The sequence below is a fragment of the Musca domestica genome, unplaced genomic scaffold (assembly GCF_030504385.1).
Source record: "Musca domestica strain aabys unplaced genomic scaffold, Musca_domestica.polishedcontigs.V.1.1 95, whole genome shotgun sequence".
Classification (NCBI taxonomy): Eukaryota; Metazoa; Arthropoda; class Insecta; order Diptera; family Muscidae; genus Musca; species Musca domestica.
The window spans coordinates 1338821-1353524 of NW_026712445.1; the positions used below are offsets into that span (position 1 = coordinate 1338821).

The window sequence follows — 14704 nt, forward strand, 5'->3', positions numbered from 1 at the left end:
CCCGCATATAACGGTACCTCCCGATATTCGGTATTTTAATGATTTTAGCTACATTATTCACCGATTTATTATTTTTTTTTTTTTTTTTGGTTTAGTTTGAATATTGCCTGGCTTATGACAAAAGTTACCTATGCAGGTCCATGTCGTCGTACAGACCCTAATGTAACAGCTATATTCGGTATTTTTAAGATTTTAACAGAATTTTTAACGGATTTTATTGTTTTTGAGAATTGCCAAATTCGTTCTAAATGGTGGAGGGTATTCAAAGTTCGGCCCGGCCGAACTTACTTGTTTATTTGTTATTTTATTTATTTATTTTTTGTTAATATATATTAGTTCCTCATAAAAAATTCTATCTCTGATATCATTTTATTCCACTATTTTAATAAATAAACAAATGTTGTTAATTTGTCTTGAAAAAAATTAAACTATTTCTCATTGACATCAATTTTCCCTGTGAACGGAGCATGAACATCAGGATCGTGGGGAAACAGCGACCTCAAATCTGGAGTGTAACCTTCAATGGGGAATTTTTTATATTCCGATGTTTCCTTCAAGCGGTGGCGACGATTACGCACCATCGGCACGGTGATATGTGAGAAACGTGGTGTTGCATGGCGTATACGAAAATCCTTGTTATTTTTACTGAACAATTGTGGTTGACCGGCAAAGCGGCAGGGAGATAAACCAAATGGTGGGTACCAGGTTTTCCACAACTCCAACGAAGATGTCTGCTTTAGTTGAAGGGTTTCTGTTGAGATACTATTGTTAATGGAAAATGTGGATATATTGGTTGTTGTTTTTTCTGTAGTTTCGGAAATATTATTTTCAGGAATATTAATCCCATCAGGTGTTGTTAAAATGTCCTCCGTATTCGCTTCTTCAATTTGATAAATAATGAATTGCTGATGATCCTGTTTCCCAGTGCAATTTGAAGTTTCAAGCAAACAACTTCCCCGGCTTTTGTCATTTTCGGTCATTTCTAAGTTCCTTGTTGTTGTCGTCTCCAGTTCATGATATATAAATGAATATATCCCATCGCGACTTTCCAATTCTTTGAGAAAAAGTTCATCAGAACTTAGCAGATAATCGTTGGTATTGCTGCTGCTGCTACTTCTCTCCAACAAACTCATGTCTAAAGCCAAAGAAAGCTCAAATGAAACTGAGACAAAGATCAATTTCTTCAAAGTTTCAATTGAAATTCCTGAGACAATTGTTTAGAGTAAATATCGTATCGTAAAAGGGGGAGATGTTTGTTTAGATTGATTTGGTTTTGTAGTTCGGAGAAAAGTATCTGTTGTTTATCATAATTCAGTTATTGTTAAAAAGACACTGTCTCACATTATTTTGATTTAAACAAGGCAATGGGCATTGTAATTCGACTCCCCAAAACAGTTATGGGCAAAAATGTAGCAATGATTGAACACAATTTTGAATCAAAATCTCCATATTTTAGGTGCTACACATTCCCTTGGAATTTCCAAAATTCGATGTCAGTCCCATTCTTAACTAAATTTTGGAATTTTAGTTTTCGAAAAAAAACTCTGTTGACTTTATTGTGCTATAAATTGGTCCATAACTGTATCGAAATTATAGCAGTAATATTGTTTAGCGCATATAATGATATTACGATTTAATTGACTTTCATTTGTTGGCCTTATGAGCCCGACGAATAGCATAAATAATTCAAATGATCAAACGAATTATTTCGTGTTAATGGTCCGTCCACCTTTACACATAATTGGGCAACTAATTCGTTGGAATGTTCAGTCGTGTCATTCATTATTGGGCAATTACTGACACTCCATTAAACAATGTCTTTCTTTCAAACATATATTTATGGAGTGAAGTGATTGATTATCAGAGACTGAGAAGATGGATTTAATACATGAAGTGGAAAGAAATCAGAAGTTAAGTATATTTAGACTTAAATTAAGTAGAATAGACTTTAATGTAACAAGTCTGAACATTTCAATCCGGTTGCCGACAAATGTGTGCCCTTAGGATATATTAAACCAGTAAAGAAAATCTTAAAGTCGGGCGAGGCCGACTTTATGATACCCTACACCACTTTGCTAATTTAGTAGAGCTCCGCATAACAATTAAAAGTTTTTATGGGAGAATTCAATCATACATGCTATGATTATAATTGTAATTTAAAGTTCAAAGGACTAAATATGCCGAAGCATTTGTATCTTTTAAATTCGGAATTGTATTGCCCATTTGGTGCACAATTTATTTGAAATCGGATAAAGATATATATGGGAGTTATATCCAAATCGGAACCGATCTCGATAAAATTTGGCAAAGATATTTCTGAGCTGTATTTGATATATTTCCCTGAATATCGTTGTTATGGAGTGCGTATTACGGCTGTGGGTAACAAATATAACAAATCGGATGAACAATATATATGGGAGCCATAGCTATATCTGAACCGATCTTCACCAAATTTGACATACCAGCTTCTAGACTCAATTCGGTCATAATTTCCTAATTCCATCGTATTTGGACAAATATTAGTTTGGTGCACAATAAATGGTGAAACGGACGAAGTTATATATGGGAGCTATATCCAAATCTGAACCGATCTCTCTGAGCTGTATTTGATATATTTCCCCAAATATTGTTGTTACAGAGTGCATATTACGGCTGCGGAAGATAAAAATAACAAATCGGATGAACAATATATATGGGAACTATAGCTATATCTGAACCGATTTCGATCAAATATGGCATACTTATTTGCAGGCCTAATTTGGTTGTGTGTGCGAAATTCCATACTATTCGGGCTGATATTACATGTTTGGTGCGCAATAAAAGGTAAATCGGACGAAGATATATATGGGAGCTATATCTAAATTTTTATCGATTATCTCCAATTTCAATAGGGTTCGTCCTTGGGCCAAACAAATGATTTGTGCACATTTTCATCTGGATCGGGCAATAAATGCACACTGTACCTTGTTTACAAAAATACATGAACAGATGGACGGACGGACGGACATACATAAATCGACTCAGAATGTGATTCTATGCAGGTCATCAAAAGGAACTATGGGTCTATCTCGTTTCCTTTTGCCTGTTACAAACAAATGCACAAAGACGTAATATGTTGGCCGCAGAACTTGGATATTACAACAGGACTCACCACACAGCACGCGCAAATGTTTACGAAGGTTCCTCGCTTCATTTCCAGCACACTATGGCCACTAAAATCTCCGGATATTAATCCGTTGGACTATTCTGTCTGGATAATTTCGGAAAGCAAGGTTAACACTAAAAAATACCAAAGTGTCGATCATCTCAAGCAAGAGCTTCGCCGGGAATGAACCAAAATACCGCAACGTGTGATGGTTTTATTGGCCGTTTGAAGGCCATAATTCGTGTCAAAGGTGACCAATTCGAAGAAATCTAAACTTATTTTAAAATTTGATGCTATTTCCAACATTTTTTGCTTTAATTCAAGAAAAATTAAAAACAAGTTAAAAATTATCAGTCGGTATTGCCGACAGATATATACCCTCAGCCTATGTTCGATTTAATAATCAAAATATATTTGACTAGTGTTACAATTATTCAAACGTTTGGCCCTCTATGGAGCAGGTTCCGAAGGAATGGACCAATATTGTCCATTTCGTATCGTATATATAAATATTCCGACGTTCCTGGTATGGATTATATCGACTAACTCCTTCACTTTATATGAGATATGTAATAATTTTTAGAAAATGTTAAAATGTGTGTGATGTACCAGATAGGGTCTACCGAAATATTCCATTTTGATACTTCATCTGATACAAATAAAAAATATTGAGCGAAATATTGGGCAAAATTACAAGAAAGGATATTTATTTCCAATTTTATGCGAAATCATAAATTCCGATAAATTTCATAATCATATCAGGCTTCTTATTGAGAGAAATATTTGAGAATAGCAAGTAGTAAAGAATTGCTCAATTGTTTCGAAAGTTATGACAGATAAAATTATTGAAAATTGTGACCCTTTGTGGGTGAGGTACCGGAAGGGGTTCGCAGATATATATCAACTTCACAACAGATCTTGTGTTGGCAAAAATATTTATATGTGTGAAATTTGAAGAGAGTTGGTTGCTTATTTTGCTTTATTTGAGTGTTTTGTTTTTCAAAATCTTGATCCCTTGTATGGGGGAGGTACCACCTTTATAACAGATCTTGTGTTGATGGAAATATTGAGATATGTCAAGTCTAAATGGAATCGGATGTTAATTTGGCGTTTTATGAGCTTCATGGATATTCAAAATTTCGACACTTTGTGGGGGAGGTACCGAAAGGAGTGGACCGATACATTCCATGTCAACACCAGATCTTGGGTTTATAAAAATATTGGAATGCGTGAAATTTGAAGACGTTCGGATCCTTACATCACATTTTATAAGAGTTATAATTATTCAAAATGCTGACCATTTTTGGGGGAGGTACTTGATGGAGTGGACCGATACTGTCCATTTTAGGACCTGACCTAGGACTGACACAAATATTAGGATTTGCAAAGTTAGATCAAAATCGGATTATCGTTTCTCTTTGTGTGCAAAAGATATTTTTTGAAATTTCGACCTTCTGTGGGGGAGGTACCAGAAGGAGTGGACTGATACATTCCATTTGCGCACCAAACCTTGTGCTAATAAAATTATTGCGATGTGTGAAATTTGAAGACTATCGGACTTTTACATCATATTTTATAAGAGTTGTAATTATTCAAAATTTTGACCCTTTGTGGGGGAGGTCCCTGATGGAGTGGACCGATATTGTTCATTTTCGCACCTGAACTAGAACTGATGAAAATATTTGGATTCACAAAGTTCGAGGAAAATCGGATTATCCTTTCTCTTTCTGTGCAATAAATTATTTTCTTTGGAAATTTTGACATTTTGTGGGGGAGGTACCAGAAGGAGTGGACCGATATTGCCCATCTCCGAACTCGATCTAAGTTTGATAAAAATATTGCGATGTACCAAGTTTGGACCAAATCGGATACTCCCTTCGAGAGTTATCGTTCGCACCAGCCAGCCAGACAGACAGACAGACGGACGGACATCGCTAGATCAACTCCAAATGTTCTGAAACGGATTTGGTCCAAAGAGACCTAGGGTCTAAAACCGTTATTTCGACTAGGCACGTTTTGACCGTATCAAATGATATATACCCTCTGTAGCCATATGGCTGAGGGTATAATTACTCTCATGTGAATTGTGCCAATGGCTAAAAGGAGAGGCAAAATTTCTGTGCAAGAATGATTTGAAGCCGTAATGTCCTTCATAAACGCAATAACCTATTTTTGTTGATTTTTTGGCAAAATCCGAGTAAAAAGCTATAATTTTAGATAACTAAATAACAATTTGATAAGAAGATAAAGTAACAATCGCAGAAAAATATAAATTGGCAACTCATTATTAAAGTTATGCCACATTTTTGTAAAAGAGCAATATTTTCTTTATTCACTCAAAATGGGACTCCTAAACGTAGTAATATCGTATCCCATCTCAACTTCATTAATCGCCTCTGAAAAAGTTTCTCAACACAAATGGCGTTAAATTATATTAAAATATTTATTTCAAAATCCAATAGAAATCAAAGCCGACATCTAAAGCAAGACACTATAGGCCACATTGAACACAACACAGAAACATTGACAACAACATCAATAATTCACAACAACAGCAAATAACAATCCCAACATAAAAAGACATTAAAAAGGAGGGCGAAGAAAGGGTAAATCGCATTAAAGAATGAACGGAACGATAATGGCAAACAAATCGAAGGTGTCCGTCAGGGGGGGGGGGGGGGGGGGTAGTCTAGCTTCACAAGCTTTTTACCCATGTCGCTGCTGGCCTCAAGTGCTTTTGTTTTGGCCTTGGTATCTTGAATTCTCCAACCATAAAGAGTTTGTTTCCGAAGGCAAAACAGTGTGAAAATGGGAACAACGACAAGCATAACAACAACAGCAACAACAACAACATTGAAAAATCATCATTAATTTATCATTTGTCAAAGAGCCGGCATTGGCATCGGCAGCAGCAGCAGCTGGGCTTTTAGGTGTTAACATTTAATCAGACACTTGACTTGCAACGATTATGGACATCTGGCAGGGCCTAAGACCAGGATAAACACTTAGAACTCATACACACACTCTCTCTCCCTTTCTCTTTCGTGATACATTATTTTCCTTCTTTTGCCATAACTCAAGTCAAGGCAAATAAAAAGCAAAAAAAAAAGCAAATAGTGGACAGAGAATAATTGAGAAAATTGCAAAGAATCTCTCTCCGGCAACGTTTCTTTCGCACACTTTAATGTCATCACTCTGAACTTCATTAGGGAAATGGAATTAAGACAAGATGGAATGATGAAGCAAAGAACACCCCTTCCTCACACAGCACTCACATTCACGTTGGGATGTATTAAAAATCACCTTCTAATCCTTTCCTCATTTCGACCTTCAAGGTGTTGAAATAAATTTCCAATTTATGCTCAAGAAAAAGGAATTTAGAATTTTTAATTATTTCATTTTCCCATCCATTGGCCAAGCGACCAATGGACGATCTGAAGGAATTATAAATAGGAGAAAGGGAAGAAAAATAAAGAAAATAAAAGTGAAATTTAAAATAAAGAAAACGCTTGAAAACAAAAGAATATATAGAGAAAAAAGGGAAAAGATTTAGAAGCCACACTACGGGAAAAATCCTGCAGATTATAAAATGAGAGCTAAGGAAAGAAGACACGTGTAACGGCATTTTAAACGATTACATCAGAAAGTAACCAAAAATAGAGAGGGAAACTTCGCCCTCTCCCAGACTTTTGGAAATATCCGGATTCTCCTTTTATACCCTCCACTATCCTATGGAGGGTATATTAGCTTTGTCATTCCGTTTGTGACTCCTTGAAATAGCCTCCATATAACGATACCACCCGGTATACGGCAAATTTCGTATTCGAAGTTTGCAATGGGTACGACACCCCATGCCTAAAAATTTCGTTTGCAGGTCCTCGTCTTCGTATAGCCCCCATATAATGGTAGTTCCCTATATTCAGTATTTTATGATTGTAGCTACATTATTTACCGATTTTTTCAAGTCCTCGTCGTCGTATAGACTCTAATATAATGACTACATTCGGTATTTTTAAGATTTGAACAGAATTTTTAACGTATTTTATTTTTTTTATATATTACCAAATTCGTTTCAAACTGTGGAGAAGTTCGGCCCGGTCGAACTTACAGCTGTTTTACTTGTTATTTATTTCATTTCTTTTTTATAGGGTGGTCAGGGTATTATGTCTTTGTGCATTTGTTTGTAACAGGCAAAAGGAAACGAGATAGACCCATAGCTCCTTTTGATGATCTGCATAGAATCACTTTCTGAGTTGATTTATGCATGTCAGTCCGTCTGTCCATCCGTCCGCCTGTCCATATATTCTTGTGAACAAAATGCAGGTCACATTTATTATCCGATTGAGATGAAATTTTCCAAACAACATTTGTTTGGCCCAAGGACAAACCCTATTAAATTGGAGATAATCGTTCAAAATTTAGATATAGCTCCCATATATATGTTCGTCCGATTTGCCTTTTATTGTGCACCAAACGTGTAATATTAGGCCGAATTGTATGGAATTTTGCATATACACCCAAATTAGGCGTGAAAATATGTATGCCAATTTTGATCGAAATCGGTTCAGATATAGCTATAGCTCCCATATATAATGTTCATCCAATTTGTTATTTTTGTCCACCGCCACCACAATATGCACTCTGCAACAACAATATTTGGGGAAATATATCAAATACAGCTCAGAAATGTCTTTGCCAAATTTTATCGAGATCGGTTCAGATTTGGATATAGCTCCCATATATATCTTTATCTGATTTCAAATTAATTTTGCACCAAATGGGCAATATAAGTCCGAATTTAAAAGATACAAATGCTTCGGCATATTTTGCCCCTTGAATTTTAAATCATAATTATAGTCATAGGGTGTATGATTGAATTCTCCCATAAAAACTTTTGATTGTAATGTGGTACTCAACTAAATTAGCAAAGCGGTGTAGGGTATCATAAAATCGGCCCCGCCCGACTTTAGGACTTTCTTTACTGCTTTTTTTTTTTTTTTTTTTTTGAAAATTTCCAAATTTTTTCCAAGCAGTGGAGGGTGTTTAAAGTTCGGCCCGATCGAACTTACTGATTTTTCACTTGTTTTCAATAGTTACGGGAAAAAATCCAGCAGATTATGAAACTAGAACCGAAAAAGGGAAACCACTTGTATCGGCGTTTTGAAAGATTGCATCGCAAAGTAACAAAAAAAAAGGGGGAAAGTTCGCCCTTTTCCAGTCATTTGGAAATTTTCGGATTCTTCTTTTTTGCAGCTCTACTTTCATAATCTGCTGGAATACCCCGTAATTATTAAAAAAATTTATTTTGTGGCCCAGTGTAATTATTGGTCCACTGTCTTATAGGTCCATATTTTCCCATTCTGAAGAAAAGTAAAACATTCCCTCAAACATTTGCCTACAAAACATTTTCCTACTCAAGGTACCTGAGGAACGTTCCCAGTCGAAAATTAGTTGTAGAAAGTTTCCCCATTAGTAAACTTAGACCTATATTGACGATTGCTTTTAAAGCAGTTCCCCAATCGCAAATGCATTACCATACTTTTCACACAGATATTCTACACATGTCCAAAACCCCTTCCCACTCACCACCCTAAGCACCAACTGTGGCCTCGATATCAAATTTCAGAATTCCATCTTTATCCCAACAACCAATGGCACCTTCTTCTCCCAACCACAGACATCAACAGTGACAACCACATCAAATTTCAGGTTTTCTGCTATATCCCTTCATCCAATACCAAAATAGTACAATTTTGTGCTTTCCGTACAATGTGTACCATTTCCAAAACTACCTCCATATCTCAAACATAGACAGCAACTGTAACCCCAATATCAAATTTGATGACTCCAGCCCTTTTCCTTCGTCTAATACCCAATTTACTACAACTTAGTACTTTTCGCAGAAATATAGGACGCATTTTTACAAAACACCTCCGAATCTTAACTACAGACAGCAACAGTGATCTTAATATCAAATTTCAGGATTCCAGCTCTATCGGTTCACTCATATCCCAATTATACCAAATTTAATACACATAACTACGCATTTCCAAAACGTTCTACAAACCTCAATCCTACGCTCCAAGTTTTTAAAACTACCTCCATATCTCAATCGCACAGTCCCATTGAAATCACATACAGTCTCATTTCCAATTTCAGAATTCCAGCTCTATCGATTCACCACAATTCAGATTTGTACCAAATTTAGTACCATTCAGTACACAAAATTACAAACAACCTGCATCATACAATCCTATGGAAATCGTATTTCCAAATATCAGGAGTTCAACTCTGCCTGGTTCTCCCAAAATTTAAATTGCACCAAATTTAGTACCACTTAGTACGCATAAGTACGAATTTCCAAAGCTTCCTACAAACCCAAATCCAACACTCCCACAGTAATTCCAAAGTTCAGAATTCCATCCTTATCGATTCCCCTAAACACAAATTGTACCAAATTAAGTACCATTTAGTACACATATGTACGAATTTCCAAAACTACCTACATACCTCAATCCAACAGAAGTATTAATTCCATTTTTCAGGATTCCTGCTTTATTGGTTCACCCAAAATTTAAATTGTTCCAAATCTAGTACCATTTAGTACACATAAGTACGAATTCCCAAATCTATCTGCATACCTTCGCCCCACAATGTAATAGAAATCACATTTTTAGAATTCAGAATTCCAGATCTATCTGTTCAGTCTAATCGTAATTTTACCAAATTTAGTACCATTTAGTACTTTTCGTATAAGTGAGTACACACTTCCAAAACTACATCCTTACATCGACTCTACTCCTCAACCTTGATTGTCATTCCAAATTTTAAGTTTTTAGCTCTAAGCGTTTATAAATTTCGAATTGGTACCAAGCATAGTACATCTTAGTACTTTTCGTACACTTATAGTGCGATTTTGCAAAAATCCGTTGGTACATCCTTCCTACTCTTCGGCTGCAATTTTAATTTCAAATTTCGAATTGTTCCTTCGTTTCTTCAAATTCGAATTGTACTAAATTTGGTACGATATAGTATTTTTCGTATACATGAGTACACATTTCCAAAACTTCATCCTTACATCGACCCTACACCTGAATTTTGATTCTGTTCACATGATACGAAATAGTACCAAATATAGTACATTTTAGTACTTTTCGTACACTTATAGTGCGAATTTCCAAAAACCCTTGGGTACATCCATCATGCACTCCAAATTTACAAGTTCTAGCTCTACTAGTTGCTCAAACCCAGCTTGATCTGATATCTTCGGACCTCACCCAAAATTTCAAGATTCTTGTTTCAGCCGTTTCGTCAGGGCGTTGAAAGGCTCTAAAAGGACTTTTGTCGCAGACTGAAGGTGGGGGTACAAAACAGCTTGGCATCATGGCTAGGCTTATTAATATCATTTTATAAGGGGAAACGACGGCACGATTCCAGTGCGGCTCTATAATCCATTTATGATATGTCACAAAATATGCAGTGCGAAGACTTCTAGCTGCTTATGTACCCTCACCTTGACATCTAAATAATTTGGCATTTTTTCCGACGGAATGGCAAAATTATGTTGTCGTATAAAAATTTCTACAAATAATTTCCCAAAATTATTTCACCCACCTCATTGCGACTTCGTTGGTTGAAAAGATATTTCAAACTTGTTGTCAAAATATCAGAATATTTTGAAAAATTTCAATTTTTTATGAATCCAAATTTTAAAGGCAGGACGATCCTACATAAATTGAATGGTGATATAACAGAACGCAGAGAAATGACCACATCGAATTTAAATCAATTTGTGAAGAGAAAAATTAACATTGATGTGAGTTGAAATTCGATAAAGAATTCTCTATTTCAAATCTTCCCCCTTTGTAGCCCCAGTTGTTGTCCAAAAATACCAACCAAATTGTTAGCACCTGCATTAAAAAGTTCTATGAGCAAATCCCCGAGCAGTATCGTCATGGCTTGCAACAAATTAAAGCTGCTTCAGCACGAATGGAAAATAAAGCTCCCATAAGGATGTTCAAGGAGGAAACCGAGAGGGAATTGCAACAACAAAAAGCCAAGCGTTTGAGCTCGAGTTCGAAGAAGTATATGGCCTCAAATGTGGATGAGTCGCATTTGTTGCATAGCATTATGAAGGTTAGCAGGAAACGTTTGCTCACGAATCAAACGCCAGAGGGTAGTAAAAAGCTGCTTAAACCCCCCACCTATAAGATATACCAACAGCGGCGTTTTGGTTCCAGTGCCAGCAGTTCCAGTAGCCGTAGCGTTTTTCGAAGGCAGGAACCTACCGCCCCTGTGGGTCATAACAAATCTAGACTTTCTTCGCATGCCTTGAGGCAATTGAAGAAATCCTTTACCATGATCCATGGAGGAGGTGGTGCAGCAGCTAAAAAATCCAATACCGCCATAAATCCCAAGGTTTTCGCCTCCCTGGTCCAGCCCAGTAAAAAGAAGTCATGCCACATGTTTAAGGGTTTATCCACCAAACCAAAACCTCTGCAAATGGAATCCAATGTTGAAAACAATTTAATGGCAATTGAGGAAATTCTCGGCAAACGCATGAATCTCTCGAAGAAAAATCCCATTGGCAAACCTCTAAAACCTTCCATGGTATGGGATTATCCGCCAACTCCCCAGCTTTCGCATTGTCGTAATGAACAAAATTTTGCCAATCGAGTTTTGCAACAGCAATGTAAACACCTTCAACTGGCATTGCAGGAGAAACTATCCTCAAATGAACAGCCGGAGCAACACCCACCCCTGCCTTGCCAACTCCCCTACCGGGAATCCCTTAAAAGGCAACGTTACACAAATCCCGTGGTAATTAAACGGGAAACAGTTCGAACGAATAGCATTTCACCAAATCAACGGCAAGTCTATGTGAAACGTAAGCCTCTGTCCGAGTTGCAAAGACCACAAATTCCCGAGTTATGGAGCCGCAACAATGCCAACGCGAGAAGTTTTAATGCCAACGGCAAGGAGAATGTGTTCCATGTCCGTGGTCTGCCAGCCATGGTGGGCAATGCCGCCATGCGCAGCAGCTTTAGCCAACGTAATCAAAACAATCGTTACGCAAAATTGGCAGCAAATGTGCATTAGCGAATGTTGTTTATCCTTCCTTCAGCCACCCACCCCTCAACCTGCTTGTGATATGTTTACGAGAAGAGATTCGGCGAGTGAATGCGTGTGTGTGTGTCTCTCTATCGACATATGAGTGTTTTGCTTGGGAAAACTGCAAAGTTTTCTTTTGCCAAAACTACAGCTGTTGATAGATGACACAACATTTCTCGCATCATCTGGTAAACATGTTTGCTCTCTCTCTCTCTCTGCCTCACCCACACCACCCCCACTACTCTCATTTCACAATAACCAACCAACCAACGAAACAGTCAGCCAGCCAGCAATCCGGCCAAACAGCACATTTGTGTCCCGATGACACTGCTGCACAACAATAACGGCAATGGTGTTTTCTTTCGGACTCTCTTTGATTTGCGATTTTGGAATTATGTGACAATTGTGACGCTTTCGATGGCTGAATGGTTCGATGGATGGATGGATGTATGGTTTGATAGATGAATGAATGTATGACAGACAGACAGCATGAATGGAAGGTCAAACAAATAAATGAATGATGTGAAGACAAGCAAAGCAAATGTCTTTATTTTTTATTACATTTTATTTATTTTTTATTTTATTTTATTTTTTTTGTGTTTATGTCATAAAACATGATTGCTTTATTATGTGTTTGAATTACAAATGTCCATGTCCATGTCTTGAGATACACAAACAATGGACAGTGGTTAGGAGAGGACATCGAGTTGTAGCATCATCCAGAGCATAAGGAGACATTATTACCAAGTCTTCTAATTACAATTTAAACCTGATTACACTGGACGACAAAAATTCGATTTTTCCACAATTACAGGAAAAACCAAACAGATTATGGAAGTGGAGCTAAAAATAGAAAAATTATGGCAAAGTAGCCTAAATCGGGAAAAATACCTCTCCAATTTTTATACCCTCCACCATACTATGGAGGGTATATTAACTTTGTCATTCCGTTTGTAACTCCTCGAAATACTCATGTCAGACCCCAGTATATATATTCTTCATCAGCGTAAAATTCTAAGTCGATTTAGCGATGTCCGTCTGTCTGTCTGTTGTAATCACGCTATCTTTCGAACGAATTGAGATAGAAGGCTAAAATTTTGCACACATGTTTGTTTTTCCAGTAGGCAGGTTAAGTTCGAAAACGGGCCATGTAGGTCCACGTCTTCGTATAGCCTCCTGATATTCGGTATATGATTTTACCGACATTATTCACCGGAATTGTTTCAAATTTGGTATTTGAAGTTCGAAAGAGGTCTTCGTATAAGACCCATATATCAGTACCTCCCTATATTCGGTATTTTGACGAGTTTAGGTACAATATCCACCGAAATTGTTTGAGATATCGTATTTGAACTTCGTAATGGATGCTACAGCCTGTGACAGAAAATTGTCTACGCAGGTCCAGGTCTTCGCATAACTATACCTCCCTGTATACGATATTTTGATGATTTTAGCTACATTATTCACCGTTTATTTCAAGTTTTCGAATTTGAATATGGTAATGGCTTACGACAAACAATGCCTATGTAGGTCCACGTCGTATAGACCCCTAAAAAACGGCTATATTTGGTATTTTTAAAATTTAAACAGAATTTTTTAAAGATTTTATTTTTTGAACATTTCTAAATTCATTCCAAATGGTGGAGGATATTCAAAGTTCGGACCGACCGAACTTTCAGCTTTCTTAATTTGTTTTTTCTTTTCCGGCCGAACATACTGCCATTTAACTTGTTTTTATTATCTACACCACAAAGTGGTCAGGGTCTTTGTGCATTTGTTGGTAACAGGTAAAAGGAAACGAGATAGACCCATAGTTCCTTTTGATGATCCGCATAGAATCACATTCTGAGTCGATTTATGCATGTCCGTCCGTCTGTCTGTCCGTCCATGTAGTTTTGTAACCAAAGTACAGTTCGCATTTATTGCCCTATCCAGATGAAATTTTGCACAAATCATTTGTTTGGCCCAATGACGAACCCTACTGAAATTGGAGATAATCGGTCAAAATTTAGATATTGCTCCCATATATATCTTCGTCCGATTTGCCTTTTATTGTGCACCAAACGTGAAATGTCAGCCCGAATAGTATGGAATTTTGCACATACAACCAAATTAGGCCTGAAAATAAGTATGTCAAATTTGATAGAAATCGGTTCAGATATAGCTAAAGCTTCCATTCATATTGGTCATTCGATTTGTTATTTTTGTCCTCCGCAGCCGTAATATGCACTCTGTAACAACAATATTTGGGGAAATATATCAAATACAGCCCTGAAATACATTTGCTATATTTGATCGAGGTCGGTTCAGATTTGGATGTAGCTCCCATATATAACTTCGTCCGATTTACTTTTGATTGTGCACCAAACGTCTAATATTTGCCCAAATTGGATGAAATTTGGCACTTATGACCGAATTGAGTCTAGAAGCTAGTATGTCAAATTTGAT

At 36.8% G+C, this 14704-nt stretch overlaps 2 protein-coding genes across 2 annotated transcripts; one reads left to right on the top strand and one right to left on the bottom strand.

Moving 5' to 3' along the window:
• Positions 1-243: 243 nt before the first annotated feature.
• Positions 244-1145, bottom strand: LOC105261527 (uncharacterized). Its single transcript, XM_011292377.3, has one exon. It carries the CDS (start codon positions 1131-1133, stop codon positions 429-431), a length of 705 nt encoding a protein of 234 aa, XP_011290679.2. The 5' UTR covers positions 1134-1145; the 3' UTR covers positions 244-428.
• Positions 1146-10770: 9625 nt separating this feature from the next.
• On the top strand, positions 10771-12306 carry LOC131807060 (uncharacterized). Its single transcript, XM_059132085.1, has 2 exons — positions 10771-10961; positions 11015-12306. Exons 1-2 carry the CDS (start codon positions 10842-10844, stop codon positions 12242-12244), a joined length of 1350 nt encoding a protein of 449 aa, XP_058988068.1. The 5' UTR covers positions 10771-10841; the 3' UTR covers positions 12245-12306.
• Positions 12307-14704: the final 2398 nt, after the last annotated feature.